Here is an 18,269-nt window from a genome sequence, read left to right on the forward strand (position 1 = left end):
TTTAGTAAATGGTTACCCTTAATTTATTATACTGTATAATTACAAGTACTATAACAATACTGTAATACAGAGGTTCATCTGAATATTTTATTACAGATATTTATATGCATACATATCAGGTATATTTTGCATTTTATTTATAGATCATATTCATATAGATATGGTATATCCAAAATTAGTTACAGATCTAGTTTTTAGTTGGAAAGAATGCATACAAGGAAGTAACCACTTAAAATACATTTTACGAATCACACACATTAAACAATATATAGTATAAATAGAACAAACTAACATGTACTCTTCAATGTGCTAAAGATACAGTCTAATTTTTAGGACTCACCCTAAATAAAAAAAAAAACACTTGTGGAATAACAACAAACAAAAGCATTGAACCACACAAGCTTTCAAAACAGCTAAAAATATGGATAAATATGGTTTGTTCCATTCAATGGTCCTATCATTACAGAACAGTATTGGAATAAGCATCACAACAAATTTAAATGTAAAATCATAACATAGCACAACACATGTTTAGCATTAATGAAACAAAAACAATTAAAGATATACACATTGGTAAGCAAAAAAATATATTAATGAAAATGTAATAGACCATTACCGTTTGTGGATTACAAAAAAAAATGATTTTAAGCAAAATATGTAATACATATATGTACACTGTTGAATGTCTAAATGGATATCAAATATCAGTATAATATTAATGCATAAATAAGGAATTGCATATACGTGTATAGTAGATGTTATGCACAAGAAGTTATGAAGTTAATTTTAAAAAATGGAATTACATAAGTAGGTTACTAATTCCACATTTAATTTTGATAATTTCATATACCTTAATTTTCTATGCTTCTGGTAGCGTTCTCATTTGTAGACATTTACACAATAAAAACAAACAAAAAAATAAATTTGCTAAAAAACATTTTCCATAAAAAACAAAAAAAACAACATAACATGCTACTACAGCCCAAGTAAGCAGACAACCTTTTTAGAACTATTTTTTCTTTTGAAAATGTATTAGTAATAGTACTAATATATTAACTAATGACAACACAAGACATTAAAGGTCATTGTTTTCTTACCCAGTATACTTAAGCCCATGGCTGTATCTGGTGTAACCATCTTTATATCGCTTGTGAGGGGAATGTTTTGTTCTGACTGTGTCTGCATTACTTGGGCAATAAGAAGCAGTGTGAGCATTAGAACCAGTTGCCTTACAGTACGGGCAGACAAAAGACCTTAAAGTGGGACAAACAATTTTGCCCTTGGCATCTTTCAAGTTGTGAGACTTGTAATATTCTTCTGTCTCCCCATTTTGTCGACAAAAAGTACACAGAAACGGTGTTGTGCTCTGTTCATTTTTTCCTGAGCTCACATGACACTGTCTAGCATTCTGAAATATATAAATAATATTTTTTAAACACTATTTTAATATTCTATTTAATTATAAGGCCAAGACGTCCCTCAAAATGAGTATGAACAACTAAAATAAATTACAATGACATTGTATGACTATTAAGTAGCAGATTTGTGTGTCATATCTTTATCATCATTTGATAGTACACCCTTTTGTGTATATTGTACAAAGACAAATCTCAGGTTGAGAAAATTTGCATATTAATTGAACATTTGAATGAATGGTTGTTGTTTGCATCACTATTTTTTAACTCTAAAAAAATATGTAAGAAAAAATTCCTCAATAAAGAAAAAGTTACCATGTTATTTTATATAATTATATACTTCTACAAATTTGTGCAAAGAAAAAAAAAAAAAAAGAAAAAGCATGGTCTTTTGAATGTGAATATACTAAGGTATCAAAAACATTTGTGGGTATGTTTTTACAATTTCTCAAGGTTTTAAAAACATTTGCCTTTGTGTAAATAAATATAACATCAAGATGATCTGTGCCTATAACACAGCTTAATGGAATGTAAAAAGTTGATAAAATAGGCCTTAGAAAAGGGCAAAAATGGTTTCAAACAATAATGTTTGGTCAACATGCAAAAACGTTTGCTATATGTCCAGGGCTGGATCTATTGCAGTGCATAAATGCATCTAACCAGGGCCTCACACTAAAAAGAAAGGCCTTCAGAAACTTTAAAAAAAGAACAACAACTAAATTATAAATGTGTTAGGACACAAAAATTTGGCCTTCCACCAAAAGGGTTGTTTTATCAGAAGGGTAAAGTTTTGGCTTAGCACTAATGACATGACAATTAAAAACATGGCTACAATTTGAAGTACAATGAAAGTAAACACATAATACTTTTGACGTCTTTAGAGAGAGGCAGGTTTTAAGAACATAGAGATTCAGCTTAGCAACATTTGATGGTTCCCTTCAATGTATTAATTGCCTTATTTGACGTCGTTCATCTGTGCCTGACAAATGAGACTCATTGTCAGTACTGTACATGTCAATGCTCTAGTATTAATTATGCGCATCTTCATTAAAGTCTTAAAGAGGGTAGAATCCTGTTCAGAGCTTGCACTTACTTAAGTCCAACCCAGGTTATTTCATCATCTGGCATCTTGAACCTGGTGATCTCCAAAATCTGATTTTGATAAAAAAAAAATACATGCATGTTGGAAAAATTGTATTGGTCATTTTACTGATTAAAAGTAATGTCTCTAAAATAAAAGTAAAAAAACAACAACATAATATATATTTTGTAGAAGTAACACAGGACCACCACATAAGATTAATTTTATAGGTATATTACAAATACGTTAGCCTCCATGTTTTCTGGATACATTCTATAAGAACACATTACAGAAGCATGTGGAGAATGCTAGATTTGCCTTAGTATAGAAAGTTTAGATTATTGAAGATTATTATCTTATATTTATTTACATTATGCTTTTTAAGATACCATTTATGCTATTTAAGTTATAAAAAACAGTAAGAGAATAAGAGAGAAAAAGAACAGAAAACCATATGAAAAAATGTAGTGATGATATTATGGGGAAAAAAAACATGGCATTTTCACAAACTATGCAAATCCAGCTGTGACCTGCATATTTTTCAACATCTGATGTACCCAGTGTATAAATAAGAAATGGCATGAACGCAAAATAAATTATAAAAATTACTTTGTGCTACATGTAAAAGGACATAGAAATTTGATTCTACCATCTGGTTTAACAAAATACTTTGCTTTCATACTATGTATCATAGAATCTCCATATTGATGAAATTATTAAAAAAATCAAGCAAAACATTAAGGTTTATTGAAAGATATTATTACAAATCAAACAAGAACATAAAACTAAAATGCTATTTAACTTTAACTATATTAGAATATGCATCCTCTGAAAACAGAGAGAGACTAGAACAAATACCAAATAATTTTAAATAGAGATGTTAGATTTATAACAAACGAACAAATAATGAATAACTTGGAATAACAAACAAATATTCCAATTTGATTAGAGTTTAGCAAAATTAGTAAAATCCCTAAACTTAGAGACACTTCAGGTCAGAAAAATAAAAAGTAAATGAACTATAAAGCACTAAACCATAATGTACAAATAAAACAAAATCCAATGAATCCCTCTTAAAGAAACAAATATAGAGGCTAATATCTTATTCCGTATGCTAGATTAAATTCGTACAAGCGATCTTTCTTCCAACCAGGAAAAACATTGATTAACATGCATGACTAGATGTGACTGAAATGCGTAGGACGTAATTATCTTTTTTTAGGTAATGTTTGTAATATGTAAGATAAGATATGTAATCAGTACACAGGAAACACCAGAAAAAGCTTGCTATTTATGTTTGCCTCCAAGTATGATAATCTAAGTATGAAAATTTCCAATATTAGTAAGAAAGTCTTGTCCATGTTTGTGGGATAGATTAAATCACACATTTTTACAGGACAGGACAATATCATAGCTGAGATACAATTCAATAAGAGTGGATACAATTTTGTATATATCACTATTTTACATCATATCTGAGATACAAATCAACAGAGTAGAAAAAATTATACATTTGTGTAGGCCGCAATATTATATCATATCAGATACAAAAAAAGAGTAGAAAATAATATACATTTGTGTACACCATTATATTATATATTCATAAGTGCGTTACAAATCAATACCCCACTATATTATATAATTTAAAATCAAGGAGATAAAAATCAATAGAGAAAATTTTTTAAATTGTGTAACACTAGCAGATCCAGAACTTTGGAGTAAGGGGGGGGGGGATTTTTTTTCCAAACCCTAACCCCCAGTAAACCCTAACCCTATGCAGCATATATAGAATTTTTTAAAAGCAGTGTTTCTCAAACTACGGCAAGAAAAAAACAAAGAAAAAAAGCTATGTTGAAGCCTTTCTCTTGACAGTAGGGGGTCTGGGGGTTAGCCCAATGCCAAAAGTGCTTTTTTTCATTCTTCACTACAGAAACGCATTCTCCTGACATCTACAGATCATTATTCATCCTATTTAAAAAGGACCTTTTGAATAATGTTTTACTTGTGAATTTACAGGCCCTTACTACATTGCAAATACAACCAATTGGTTCGTTGAAAAGATAAGATACCCCACATATTTAAATTAAGGCATTGAGGATCGCCGCCGAAAATTTTGTAACTGATACATTTTGTTCAATCGGCATGTTTGTAACTTTGTTTTGTTACAAAACTATAATTCAAAGCTCTAAACAAAATTTCGGAAGAGGGAGGAGAAATTTAAGTGGACCAATTAGATTCTACTTTATTAGATTTTAATTTATATTTTTTTGCATTTTCAAGATTCAAGCATAAATCTATATTGTGAGTTATAGTCCCAAATTTATTTATACAATAGAAAAATATCATTAGGGCCTATGAGTACAGGTAGGAAAAATGGAGACTAGGAAAAGAATATTTGGGTTCAGAACTCATCTCAATTGTTACTAAAAATTTCGTAGCATTTCTAAATTTTGCAAAATAAAGTCTTTCTTAAAATAATTATGATAAATCATGTGCAACATAAACTCATATTTGACTATTCTGTTTTAAAACGTCATGTTTTCGTCTGGAAAGGTGAGGGGGCGGTAGAGTGAATCCTTTCATATCCTTTTATAATTTCTGCTACTGATTGCATTTGGCATTAAAGAATAGAAGTGGGGTGACTCGATATCAGAATTTAATTTACAGCATATAAATTATATTAGTGACAGTTTTTTTTTTATTTTGTAATTTCTTAACTAAAATACAAAAAGAAAAAATCATTGGTTTGTCCGATGGGCGGATGGTGCTTGCATGTATCGCCCCTCCCACCTGGTACAACCCTTTTTCATTTAAATTTACTAATGATAAAATTAGATTGTGTGTGTGCGACATAATATACAAATGGGTTCAAATATCAATAAGTACCTTGTATTATACCAGAAGGGTAGCAACATAATATAAAAATGATATAGTAATTCAATTTTGTTCACAAACTATGATTTCTCCATAAAAAAGGACCGCCCCACCACTCAAAGGGTTTAGGTGGGAAGGGTAGTAGATGTATTCATCCCCCGCCCACTCAATCGGCTAACAGAGGAACGACATCGGTTTAAATATCAATTACAATTTTTAATCATATAGATATTTAATTGATTCTGTTAACAAGCTGTGATTTCTAAAAAATAAATTGGACTGCCCCCCAACTCGAAAGTTTGGGGGGGGGGGGGGGATTGATACCATTACCACCTCCAGACCCCACCAAATTGGCCAACATTCAAGGGGGGGGGGGGGGGGGAGGTGTTGCAAAATAATCTAAAAATTTGATAAAATTTCAATAATTAGTATATATTATTAACATACTATACAAATTGTGTGATTTCTTTACTAAAATTTGTCATCCCTGTTCTGGATCCACCAGTGTTATGTAATAATAGATTTATAAATTGTGTAACTTATGTAAATCTACTAATTTTAAGTATTCAAGCATAATATAACAACTATTTATTATTTTAGAATAAAAGTAATGGGGTTCTTTTTGTTAAAGCTAGAAGAAAGACCAGGTAGGGTACTAGATTAGTCATGCAGACTAGCTAGAGAAGAAAGACCAGGTGGGGGTACTAGATTAGTCATGCAGACTAGCTAGAGAAGAAAGACCAGGTGGGGGTACTAGATTAGTCATGCAGACTAGCTAGAGAAGAAAGACTAGGTGGGGGTACTAGATTAGTCATGCAGACTAGCAAGAGAAGAAAGACCAGGTAGGGTACTAGATTAGTCATGCAGACTAGCTAGAAAAGAAAGACCAGGTGGGGGTACTAGATTAGTCATGCAGACTAGCTAGAGAAGAAAGACCAGGTGGGGGTACTAGGTTAGTCATGCAGACCAGCTAGAGAAGAAAGTCCAGGTAGAGAAGAAAGTCAAGGTGGGGTACTAAATTAGTCATGCAGAACAGGTAGAGAAACAAAAAGCAAGTAGGGCACTAGATGATACAGAACATCTAAGATAAATTAGATGTTACAGCAATTCTTTGAGCTGGAAGTTGTTAAGATTCGAAGTGTAACGGACAAAAAATGAACTGTTCATGCTCCACCCACCCCCTGGATCCGCCAGTGATTGTAATTTATATTTAAGTATCAGTACCATAAAAATAAGTATTTGTGAGAAAATAAGTGTAGAGGATACATTGTTTTAAAACATTGTTTTAAAACAAAGGACGTAATATGAAGCCCCTGCTATATTATCTAGATTTGCCAAATATCTATATTCTTGATGCTGGCTTTGAAAATTTAGAGCATGAACAGTTCATTTTTTGTCCGTTACACTTTTAAGCAGAAACCATAGTGTAAATGAACAAAATTAGTAGAGAATCTTTAAAATATAAGCTACTGATTGATATTTGAACCCATTTGTCACACCACACTGAAATCTCAAATTAAATCATTAGTAAATGTAAAATAAAAGAGGGTTTTACAAGGTGTTAGGGGCGATAGATCTAATCATTTTCTCCAGGCAGACCAATACTTTTTCTTTTGTATTTTAGTTAAGAATTTTTTTTTTCAAAAAAATTGTAACTAATACAAGCTACATATGCTATAAATTACATTCTTATATCGAGTCGCCCCAACCAATACTATTTCATTGCCAAATGCAATCATTAGCAAACATTATAAAAAGGAGAGAGGACTCTTACTGTCGCTTACATGATCGTTGCCACTCTACCGGACCCGTCGAAAACATGACGCTTTAAAACAGAATAGTTAAATATGGCAACAGAGTCTATGTGTTGCGCATAAATTTAAAATTATTGAAAGAATAAATTTAAATGGTAAATTTAGAATTCATAAGAGTAACAATTGAGATGAGTTCTGAAACCAAATTTTTTTTTTCTAGTTGCCTTATCCCAACCTTTACTCAATCTGAAATTTTTCTATTGCAAAAATAACTTTAGGACTGTAACTCACATTTTTAGACTTGAATCCTAAAATAAAAAAAAAATAGATTAGAATATATCTACCTGATTTCTTCTTTGTCTTCCAATTTTATTTATTTATTTTTTTTTGCTCAGTGCTTTTATTATAGTTCTTAAACAAAACCAAGTTACAAACAGGCGTATTGAACAAAATTAATAACTTATATTTAAATTTTGTAAATATTATTTTTCAAAGAATTTTTTTTTTGTGGCTAACCCTCAAAGCCTTAATTTAAATCTGTGGAGTATCTTTTCTTTTCAAGGAATTCATCTGTTGTATTTGCAATGTACTTAGGCCCTATAAATTTACATAATTATTTTTAAAAGTAAAAACATTATTCAAAGGGTTCTTAAAATTTAAACATTTTGCGCGCATCAAAACAGTCGGATATCTAAAGAGCATTTAACCATCGTTCTTATGGGGTCTTATTTTGACAAAAAAAAAATAAATAAGAGGTCTCACTTAACATGAAGATAATATGATAAATACGCGGAATAAAGATATACTTACACTAATTGTATCTTGATTGTCACTCACACTTCAGTATCGGCCATTGCCCCCATGTTACTTATTTTACTAAATTTGACCTGCCTATTTAAATAGAATGAACAATGAGCTGTGGATGTCAGGAGAATGCGTTTCTGGCAGTGACGCGCATATGCATAGGGATAGAGTTTACTGGGCGTTAGGGTTAGGGTTTGGAAAAAAATTGCCTCTCCCCCACTTCAAAGTTCTGGATCCACTAGTGCTGCATAGTGGTTAGGGTTTACTGGGCGTTAGGGTTTGGAAAAAAATTGCCTCTCCCCCACTTCAAAGTTCTGGATCCGCTAGTGTTTACAATGAACTTGTTAGTAAAAATTTTTAAAAATATTTCGACTAACCTGGTCTTCGCATTCATTCAAAGTTGCAGGGAATTTTCTTTCAGACATTGTGACAACTGATGGTGAAAAGGCAGATGATGGATATTTAGGAATTTGTTTAGAATTCTTAAAAGCCGGCATGCCAGCACTATTACAAATAGGATGAACTTCAATTGAGTGAGCGCTCAAAAACTCAACCAATTCTGCTTGTTCTCTATCCAATTTTGAAACTGCTTCTGCCAAAAAGAAGAAATATATGTGAAAAAACAGAAATGTTCTCCTAGGTTTATATTATATATGGTTAGTCACAGCACAACTTAGCCATCAAACAGTATAATTGAAGTACATATAAATCTTTATCTAAATCCAAATATATATATTCTAATTATTTCATCTAGCTGAAAAACCAAACAAGCAAAAAGTTTATATGTAAACTGAAGTGATGGATTAAGTTATATGCACAGGAATGCTTGGTGGGATGCAAATAGGTAATATAGAGAGAACTAGACTTATGGTGCAGCTATTGCAAAGAATTCAAGAAAAAAACCTTGCCTACGAGAGGGCAAAGTCTGGGTCAGGCTATTCTTAGATGGGGATAATGTTTTTATTTTAAACTATAAATAATTTGGGTTTCATCAAACTTTCAGTCATAAACTTGAACCCTAGCCCTGATGCAAAAACTACAACAAAAAATGGTTATCTTTTTTAATGTAGACAAAGCCTTGTCACTTTACTGTGTATTGTTTAGAAATCTGAAGAACATAAACTAAGTTTTGAATAATAAACATTGGCAGAGTATTACAAAAAATGACAGATGTACAGATTAATATATAAGATAATCTTTAAGACCCAAAAAGAGCAGTACTTGATTTTCTACAATTTATGTAAAACAACATCATCAGAAAGGTTTTAAGTTAGTTTGCTTTTTAAAGAGTGAAGCAATTAACTGTATCAGACGCAGTTGTTTTCTATTTTAGAGAAACTAAACAGTGAATAGAATTTGAGACATTTTTTTAAATATTTTTTCCCTCTTAATTTTTAAATATATCTACTAAGCAATCTGTTGTATATATGCATATTTAAAAAAACTAAATAGCTTACCACTAAAATTGTTAAATTTTTCTGTAGATCTTTTGGCCTTCATGTCCAGTACCATTTTTATGTAGGAGGACATGTTCATATTTTGTTCTCCTTCACATGAATGATAAAGGTTGCAGAGATCATCAAATTCTTTAATTAAGTCAAAGTGTCCAACTATAAATCAAAGAATTAAATTAGCCATAGAGAATTTTAAAATTTTACTAATGTTAAACTTAAATTAAGAAGTGTTAAGCATAAGTGTTTTTATTTTCTAAGTACTTTCAACATATTTGGTGGTGTATGTATATTGTTGTTTTGTGCGTTTCATTTCTATAGAGAAAATATATATGTTTAAGAAAAGTAGATCTAGATTTTAATGAACTTTTTTAAAAATTAACATTTTTAGAATCTCAACTTAGTTTTATCTCAGGCATGCACAGTCAGGGCCGGTCCTAACAATTGCGGGGCCCTATGCGAAACTGATTGCGCGGGGCCAAGTCTGGGTGAGAATAAGGATAATAAGTGAAAATTAAGATTTTGTATTAGAAAAAAATTCGACTTTGCATTTTATTCATTCTTTACTAAGTACAAAATTGCGATCAAATTAACTTTACATTACTAACTTTGCAACCTATGGCATATTAATATTGATATGCCATTGACTATAAAAGTAAATAAGGTATTGAAACTTTCGGTTTAGGTGAAAACTTGTCCGATTATTACATTTTATTACATAAAAACTGACGATTCCTTTTTTTTATCGCAAGTAAGATTGGCGTTTTCCATAATAAATGACACCCACAAATGACAATTTTGTCAATTTTCAGGAGATTTTAATGAGTTTTCAGGAGATTTTAATAAATGCAGGACATTTCAAGGAATTTTTCGTATATATTTTGCAATTTAATAATTACACATAAAATTAGCGCGGGGCCCACTGCGAACGCATAGGTTGCAGTGGCCTAAGACCGGCCCTGTGCACAGTCATTGTTGATTTTATATCTGCTCTACAGATTGCAAGGTCTGACAGGGGGACTTCATTCTGTTACTTAAAAACTGGACCAAAGTTACCTCATTTTGCATTAGAAACATACTTCTTTTTAAATCTTTTGGTATTTAGATTTTAATTAAGTAAATGTCTTCCATAAGACTGTTGGAAAACAGTTAATTAAAAACTCTGAGCAAGGTAACTAAATACCAAAGACAAAACAAATTCTATTTCGGCATTGTAAAAATGCCTACATACTGAAGAACTGATTATGGTAGAATAGAATACAGAAGCATTTGAAATGAAACACTGCTTTTTAAAAAATACATTTAGAAAAAAAAAACTATTTACATTTTAAATCATATCTCTCCATTGTTTTTACCTTTTTTTTTTTTTTTTTTTTTTACTTACTATTACTATTAATGGAGTTCAATGACTCCCAACTGTACCACAGTTGGGTGTAGGCCATTGTCTCTGCAATTGGATCTATAGGTGGTGGAATTGGTGGGCGTCCAACTATTGGTCTGCCAACTGGTTGTCTTCCTGAAATATATTGATGATAAATGAAGTATTGAATGAGCTCATGCTATTTGAAATTGTGAAACATATATTTGGGGTGAATTGATTACCGTGTAATACACTAGATTAGTTTAAGTTTTTTATGACTATGGTCCAGAGTTGAAATCCTGCTATCCTGCAAGAGACTTTGGGCTAGAACATTTCTGATGGATTGTCTGAAACTTGGAAATTAAAAGTCATTACTTTGAAATCTAAGTTTAGGCTTACCATTAATGAAATAATAATATAAATGTAAAGCTTTGTGGTAAAAAATGTCAAAATAAACATGTTAAATATGAAAAAAAAAAACAATAGTACAATACATAATCTAGTTCAATTTTTAAAAGGGGAAATTAGTTTTCAAAATATGGTACAATTTCTGACCTGGGCCAGAGATTAAAGGCCTGTGTAGAATATTCGTGTTACACAAATAACAAACTAGTGTTTAAGAGGGAAGACATATTAGGAACTCCATTTATTACGTAAACACAAGCGGTGTTGCACTGACGCGCTAGTGTGCAAATGTACATATATTACTATTATGTTACATCTCTCTTCTTTAATTTAGAAAATCTATTTATCAGAATAACTAACAAACTAGTCAACTAAAAAGTCTAATCAGTTCATCACAAATCAAGTCTCTTGGGTTTGTTAACTATTCTGCCTGAGCGTGTTACATAAGGTTCATTTGGTCTAGAGGTGTTAGAAGAAGCAGTGTGTAGTGGCGGCTCAAAATCTAGTGTAGTTTGTAATCTTGGACTCTCTAGATTTAGTGGTTCTGGTTGTTCTGAGATGTCATCTGGAAAGTCATAAATATTGTCAAATCTGTTTGCTTTCTCAGAAGACTTTCTGATGTGTATTCTGTTTCTTCTGTAGACCTTATTTCCACTTTTGACATTATACGATCTAGGCTTAGAATGCTTCGAAACTACTGTTCCTGGTTTCCACTCAGAATTAAGTTGCATTCTGACTGCCGTTCCGTTTTGTAGTGGATTATGACTCTTAACTCCTTTCCTCTTATCATAACAATGTTTCTCAGACTGTTTCTCGGAGTCAAAGTGTTTCTTCACCACCTTGAGATCTGGTGTCTTGGTAGGTATTAGCGGTTCTGACACATTTTGATTCTGTTGTTCAGCACACCTGCTACAATCCCTAACTGTCACTTCAATGTCTGCATTCATGCCTGGCCAATACATGACTTCTCTGGCTCTCTGCTTACACTTGACTATTCCTAAGTGAGACTTGTGAATCAGATTTAGCATGTATTTACGTAAGCTTGGTGGCATGACTATTCTCAGACCTTTGTATATAATACCATCCGAAGTTGATAACTGGTCTCTTGAATCCCAATACGGCCTGACTTCAATTGGAGTCTCGCTTCTTGTGTCTGGCCAACCAGTCATAATTACTTCCAGAAGCATTGAAAGTTCCTTGCTCGTACAGTCTTTAATTTCACTGTATTTTGAATCACTTACAGAGATCATATGCACTGAATCATCTGTAAATTCACATGTCTGTGTATCAGTATTTGGTAGATGTGCACGAGAAAGTGTATCGGAGATAAACATTTCCTTGCCTTTTCTGTAACAGACTTTCAGATCATACCACTGCAGTCTTATTAGCATCTTCTGTATTCTCATTGGTGCTGACAATAGAGGTTTCTTGAAGATTTGCTCCAGAGGTTTGTGATCATTATAAACTGTTACTTCTTTACCAAATATGTAGCAGTGAAATTTGCTTGTACTATACACAATTGAGAGCATTTCCTTCTCAATTTGAGCATATCTAGTTTCTGTATCTGTGAGAGCTCTTGATGCGTATGCAATTATACGACCTTCCTGGAGTAATACTGCTCCCAGTCCATCTTTACTTGCATCACATTCTATCTCTACGTTCTTGTTGACATCATAATATGCTAAAACTGGAGGGTTTGTACAAAGATATTTCAATTCTTTGAAACTCTTGTTTTGTTCATGATTCCATTGAAATTCTATATCATCTTTTAGAAGCTTTCGTATTGGAGCATCTGCTTGACTTAGATTAGGAATAAATTTTGCTAGGTACTGAATTAAACCTAGAAATCTTCTGATTCCATCTTTGTCTTGAGGAGCTGGCATGTCAATAATTGCCTTTATCTTTGCTGGATCTGGTTCTAAACCTTTCTCTGACAAGATATGACCCATATAAGGTACTCTGTTTTGCCTTATCTTGCACTTGTCATAGTTCAGCTTTAGATTGTACTCCGTTGCTCTTTGCATGACTTGTTTCAAAATGTGATCATGATGCTCAACATCTCTACCAGCTACTAGAATGTCGTCTATGATGACATATGCTCCTTCAATTCCTTGAAGCATTTCATCCATAATTCTTTGGTAAATTTCTGGCGCTGATTTAATACCAAAAGGTAATCGTAACCATCTATATCTTCCCAGAGGTGTGTTGAAAGTTGTGAGAAATGAAGATTCTCTTTCAAGCTTTATTTGCATAAACCCTGACTTGGCATCGAGAACTGAGAATATATTCGAATCTGGAATATTAGTGATCACATCTTCAATAGTTTTCATCGGGTGATGTTCCCGTCTGATTGCTTTATTGAGATCTTTTGGATCAATACATATTCTCACTTTGTCATTCCTGAACGAAACAACCATGGAGCTAACCCATTCAGTAGGTTCATGTACTGGAGTAATAAATCCATCAGCTTGCATTTCTTTAAGTTTTTCTTCAACTTTATTGCGTAGAGATGCTGCTAAGCGACGTGGTGGATGAATAACTCCTTTAGCATTTTCCTGTAACTGAATCTTGTATTCTCCTGGCAGTGTTCCAGTTGTTTTCAGCATTTCAGGAAATTCTCTTTGTAACTCGTCTTCTGCCTTGGATTCTATGCTGTCTATCCGTTGTAGTAGTCCTAAACATTCTGCTGTGTCACCACTCAAAATGTTCTCTTGACTAATGTCTACTACCTCAAACCTTGCTTTCACCTCTTGGATATTATTTTTCAAAGGTAGCACTACTGCTCCTAAAGTCTTAATAACATGATTAGAGTAAGACTTGAGCGACTTTGCTGAATAAGCAAGTTTTACTTTGTCTTTGAGCTTTTCAAACTCTGACTTGACAAGAATGTTACATCTTGCACCAGTGTCGATACGAAAAATTAATGTCTTGCCATGCACGACTAGTTTTACAGTCCACTTGTCTTCAACGACATTGATATTCTCAATATTACCCTTTTTATACTGGCTACTTGCAGTGCTAACAGATATAATATTTTCATCACTGTGACTGTCATCTTCTACTAGATTGACGTTGCGTCTTTTTCTGCACATTTGAAACCAGTGGTTTTTCTTTTTGCAGAAATTGCATGTGGTTCCTATTGCTGGACATTTTCCCTTTTCGTGGTTCTTGCCGCATTTACTACATAATTTATCTGAGTTGTCTTTAGACTTCTGTTTTAGTACATTGTGTGACTGTCTCTTGATTGCTAGAACTTCTTGGCCCCTAAACATTTTCACTTGGCTTTGCGACATCTCATATTGTTGTCCAATTTCAATAGCCTTGCTAAGGGTCAACTTCTGTCCCTGATCAAGTAGTCTTAATTGTACCTTTTCGTGTATGACTCCACTAATAATCAAATCAATAAGCATATCGTCTGGGTTGTCATACTCACAGTCCATAATGAGAAGCTTTAGGTCTTTAACAAAGTTATCAAAACTTTCTCCTTCTACCTGCTTTCTCTGATGTGCTCTAAATCTAGACACTCTTTTATTTTGTCTTGGCCTTATGTAGTCTTCTATTTTCTTTAATAGAAATTGCGGATCTCCCTCTTCACTATCAGTAATATTTAGAGTTTTGTAAACTTCACGGCCTTGTTGACCTATCCACATTCCCAGCCATCCGGCTTTTTGTTTACTATCGGCACCAGCTAACGGTCCTTTGAAACAAAAGCTCACCTGCTGTTGAAATCTTATAAACTCTTGATACAGATCTTTAGCATTCCAATTCAAGATTGGTTGCTCAAAATAAAAAGAAGCCATTATTAGATTAATAAAAACCTTTGTCTGGACAGCTTTTCAAGTTTTATTCTGACACCATGTAGAATATTCGTGTTACACAAATAACAAACTAGTGTTTAAGAGGGAAGACATATTAGGAACTCCATTTATTACGTAAACACAAGCGGTGTTGCACTGACGCGCTAGTGTGCAAATGTACATATATTACTATTATGTTACAGCCTGGCAGCTGAACAAGGACTATATTGAAATTTCATAGAACCATCATTCCCAATTACTCTCAGAAACAAAATGTTTTTTAGATGTTTACTTGTCCAGCATATTCCACCCCCCCCCCCTTTTTTTTTCAAATAAAACTGACCATATGCCACTATTCTACAAAAATTGAAACAGGTATTATAAATTACATTTATCAATTTATATTCTCAAATTGTAAGAAGATAAAAGTTTGAAAGGGAAATCAACTGCAAGTCACATAGGTAATGCTTTAACTATTTTTTAAAAATTGCATGATTTATGTTATGTAATCTATTAATTAATTAATCTATCAGTATCATAATCATGTATAAGATCTAGAATATTCTAGAATCAAGATTTAGAGCAGTGATTCCCAAAGTGGTCTATATAGACCCCCAGGGGTCTATGGGGATTTCCAAGGGGTCTACGGAAGTGAAAAAATAAATTGGGGGTCTAAGATCTGTAAATGGGGGTCTATGATATCGGATCTCATTGAAGCATGTGGTGACTTAATTTCATTTCCCATTAATGAGTTGTGCCTTAGTTAATCCTTTGAAGTTTAATCGAATGAATTTTTCTCTATTATAACTTTTTAAAATTGTAACATCTTATTTTAAAGCTTTATTTTATTTTGCTTCATTTTAATTTGAATTTTATCAATGAATATATATGGCCTAGAAATCACAGAAAAAAACACATTTGAGATTGATGAATCTTACAAAAGATGCAGGGGGTCTACCGAAAACTGGAAACCATGGCAAGGGGTCTACGAGACTAAAAAGTTTGGGAACCACTGATTTAGAGCCTAGCTAGACCTAGATGCCAAGATAGCTAGAATCCTGGGCCTAGCGCTATTTAAATTAGATGAGAATTTAAATTTAAAAACCTAGACGTACATCTAGATAAGTCTAAATGTCAGCATAACAAAATTTGAAACATTTGATATTCTTAACCGAAAATCCTTTTAATACTAGGCCTACATCAACTCTAGGCATTATCTGATTATGGCCAGATAAAATCAACCTGCTAAGACCAAGACTACAACTGGTATTTTTTTTATTTTTTTTATTTCTGATTAAAATATTAGGTAGACAAGGTGTACAACCAGGACATATATAGTTATGTAGATCTACTTTTGGCACAATGTTTTTTTTCTTCTTCTTAGAAATTAGATACGTAGTCCTAGTGTATTCATGGGCCAATCTAGTCGTGCATGTTAATTAGAGACTTCTATCTCTTGGCTGATCAGGCAGCCCTTACATTGTATTACTTTCTGTCTCTAACGGCACTAAGAAAGAAGGAGAGCATGCCATTTTGTCCTAATCTGAGTAGGCCTATATGTTTGTGTCTTTATGAATATTTTATTAGGTTGTCTTTTAGTATTTGTAGTTTAGTATATTGTGAGATATGCTACTGTTTTTTTTTTTTAGTCTTTTAACATTCAGTGTCTTTAAATTTAGTGAAATATTCCTTTCTTATAGTTCTCATGGCTCTACTTTTAATGTTTTTATGTGCTGAGGGATCCCAAACAGGGGGACGCATATTGGCCTAACAAAGACTAAATAGAATTTTAGTTTGATATTTAATTTTTAAAATAATCTCGTCTATGAGATTTCCTTGACAAATTTGATGTATTATACATTTATTATAAATGTATTACTTTTAGCTAATAAACAGGTTCAATAAAATACTCAGAATGACAGACATTTCTTTTCCATATGGTAGGACAAATTCGTACAAGTGCTCATTCTTTCTTAGTGCTAAGAGTGCATAGGAAGGGCTGTTAATAAGTTAGGAAAACCAACCAAAGACAAGCAAAGTTTAATGAAGTCATTGATAATCAAAGATGACTAAATTATGGTGCCTTTTAGTTACAATAGCAGAAGGCTAAATAAGTATCTTATTTTGGCATCTTTTCTTTCTCGATTTTTAAACACGTTTTATATGACTTGAATCAAGTTTTTCGTTCGGTTTATCCAATGTAGAGAAATGTATACTAACATATTAACCATGGACGGCATGGACTATTGTTCGATTAAGTATGTATTATATATAGGTATGCGGTAAACTGTGTGCTCTGTAAAATCACATTTGTAAGCCTGTAAGACAGACTAACTTTTATTATTTCGATAGGCAGCACTGATATTTTTATATATTGTCATTGACATTGCTTAGAATCGAACATGTATCTCAAATAGACAGCAGCTGGTTTTTTTTTTTTTTTCATTTAGCAAACCTTCTTGTACATTAGCCAAATATTTAGCATACATACGAGAGAATAAACAAACAAAATTAAAACAAATACATTTAAAAAAAAAATTTGTAATAAGCCTCAGACGACAATTTATAAAGGGTGTTAATTCAGCTTATACCACCACTTCAGTCGAGTACTATCTTTCCCTTGTTTGAGATACCAAATAAAGTATTGTATTACCATAATAGTCAATTAACTAATTGGTTTTTTTTTTTAAATTGATTCTTGTGTTGTCAGGTAAAAGAAAATAATTGTGCAAAATTTTAGCTTGATTCAAGTTTGGGTGTCGGAGAAATAGTATGTACAAACTTTTGGCTAGACAAGAGAGAGTTGATAAGTGGTATACAAAGAGGACATAAAAGCTAGATACAGATCTAGTAAAAATAGGAGACTTACTTCTAAACTGTACAAAGGTGGGGTTGTTCATTCTCCCTTCTTGAACAGGAACAGAGCTTTTTTTTGAGGTTTCACAAGTCTGGCCGGGGTAGTCTTGCTTGGAAGTAGAGGATGTAGGAACGTTTCCCTCGTTGTTACTTGAAGAATTTTGAGTAATCATTCCAGTTGATGGCGGCGAAATATTGTGCTCAGAATGATATCCTAAATCTTTGAAAACTTCCATTTCTTCAAGATAGGAATTAAACACTAAATAATTGTATCACAAGCAAAGTAAATAATGTCTGGGACATAGATCAAGGTTCTTTTTATAAGGTATCTAATTAATATAAGTGCTGGTCAGCGGTCATGGGCAAGTGGGAGGGACTTAAGTTTCGACTGGTCATTCTTAAACCCCACCCCCTTCCTCAAAGTAAGAGGCATTTCTTATCAGTTCATCCTCCCCAAGATCACCCCTTCTCC

General features: G+C 32.6%; 1 protein-coding gene across 4 annotated transcripts; it reads right to left on the reverse strand.

The window, feature by feature from the left end:
- Positions 1–23: 23 nt before the first annotated feature.
- Positions 24–18,032, reverse strand: LOC106059839 (uncharacterized). 4 transcript variants are annotated; one of them, XM_056030799.1, is made up of 6 exons: positions 16,057–16,176; positions 10,982–11,092; positions 10,764–10,895; positions 9,386–9,538; positions 8,306–8,520; positions 24–1,408 (listed from the first exon to the last, which is right to left on the reverse strand). In XM_056030799.1, the coding sequence occupies exons 3-6, from the start codon at positions 10,819–10,821 to the stop codon at positions 1,094–1,096; spliced, it is 741 nt and encodes a 246-aa protein (XP_055886774.1). In that variant the 5' UTR covers positions 10,822–10,895; positions 10,982–11,092; positions 16,057–16,176; the 3' UTR covers positions 24–1,093. The 4 variants fall into 4 exon arrangements, with proteins under 4 accessions (XP_055886774.1, XP_055886771.1, XP_013072982.2 ...); XM_056030797.1 differs by lacking the exons at positions 10,982–11,092; positions 16,057–16,176 and adding exons at positions 2,509–2,567; positions 17,811–18,032 and having other exon boundaries at positions 1,237–1,408; XM_056030796.1 differs by lacking the exons at positions 10,982–11,092; positions 16,057–16,176 and adding an exon at positions 17,811–18,032.
- Between the last annotated feature and the right edge of the window lie 237 nt (positions 18,033–18,269).

The sequence above is a fragment of the Biomphalaria glabrata genome, chromosome 5 (genome assembly GCF_947242115.1).
Source record: "Biomphalaria glabrata chromosome 5, xgBioGlab47.1, whole genome shotgun sequence".
NCBI classification, from domain to species: Eukaryota; Metazoa; Mollusca; class Gastropoda; family Planorbidae; genus Biomphalaria; species Biomphalaria glabrata.

Excerpts from the sequence above, each read along its gene's own strand:
- LOC106059839 (XM_056030796.1), bottom strand. The coding sequence starts at position 17,970 with ATGATTACTCAAAATTCTTCAAGTAACAACGAGGGAAACGTTCCTACA. Across the intron at positions 10,896-17,810 it reads CACCTTTGTACAGTTTAGAA|GAAGACAACCAGTTGGCAGA; the intron begins GTAAGTCTCCTA and ends AATATATTTCAG. Across the intron at positions 8,521-9,385 it reads AAAATTTAACAATTTTAGTG|AAGCAGTTTCAAAATTGGAT; the intron begins GTAAGCTATTTA and ends TCTTTTTGGCAG.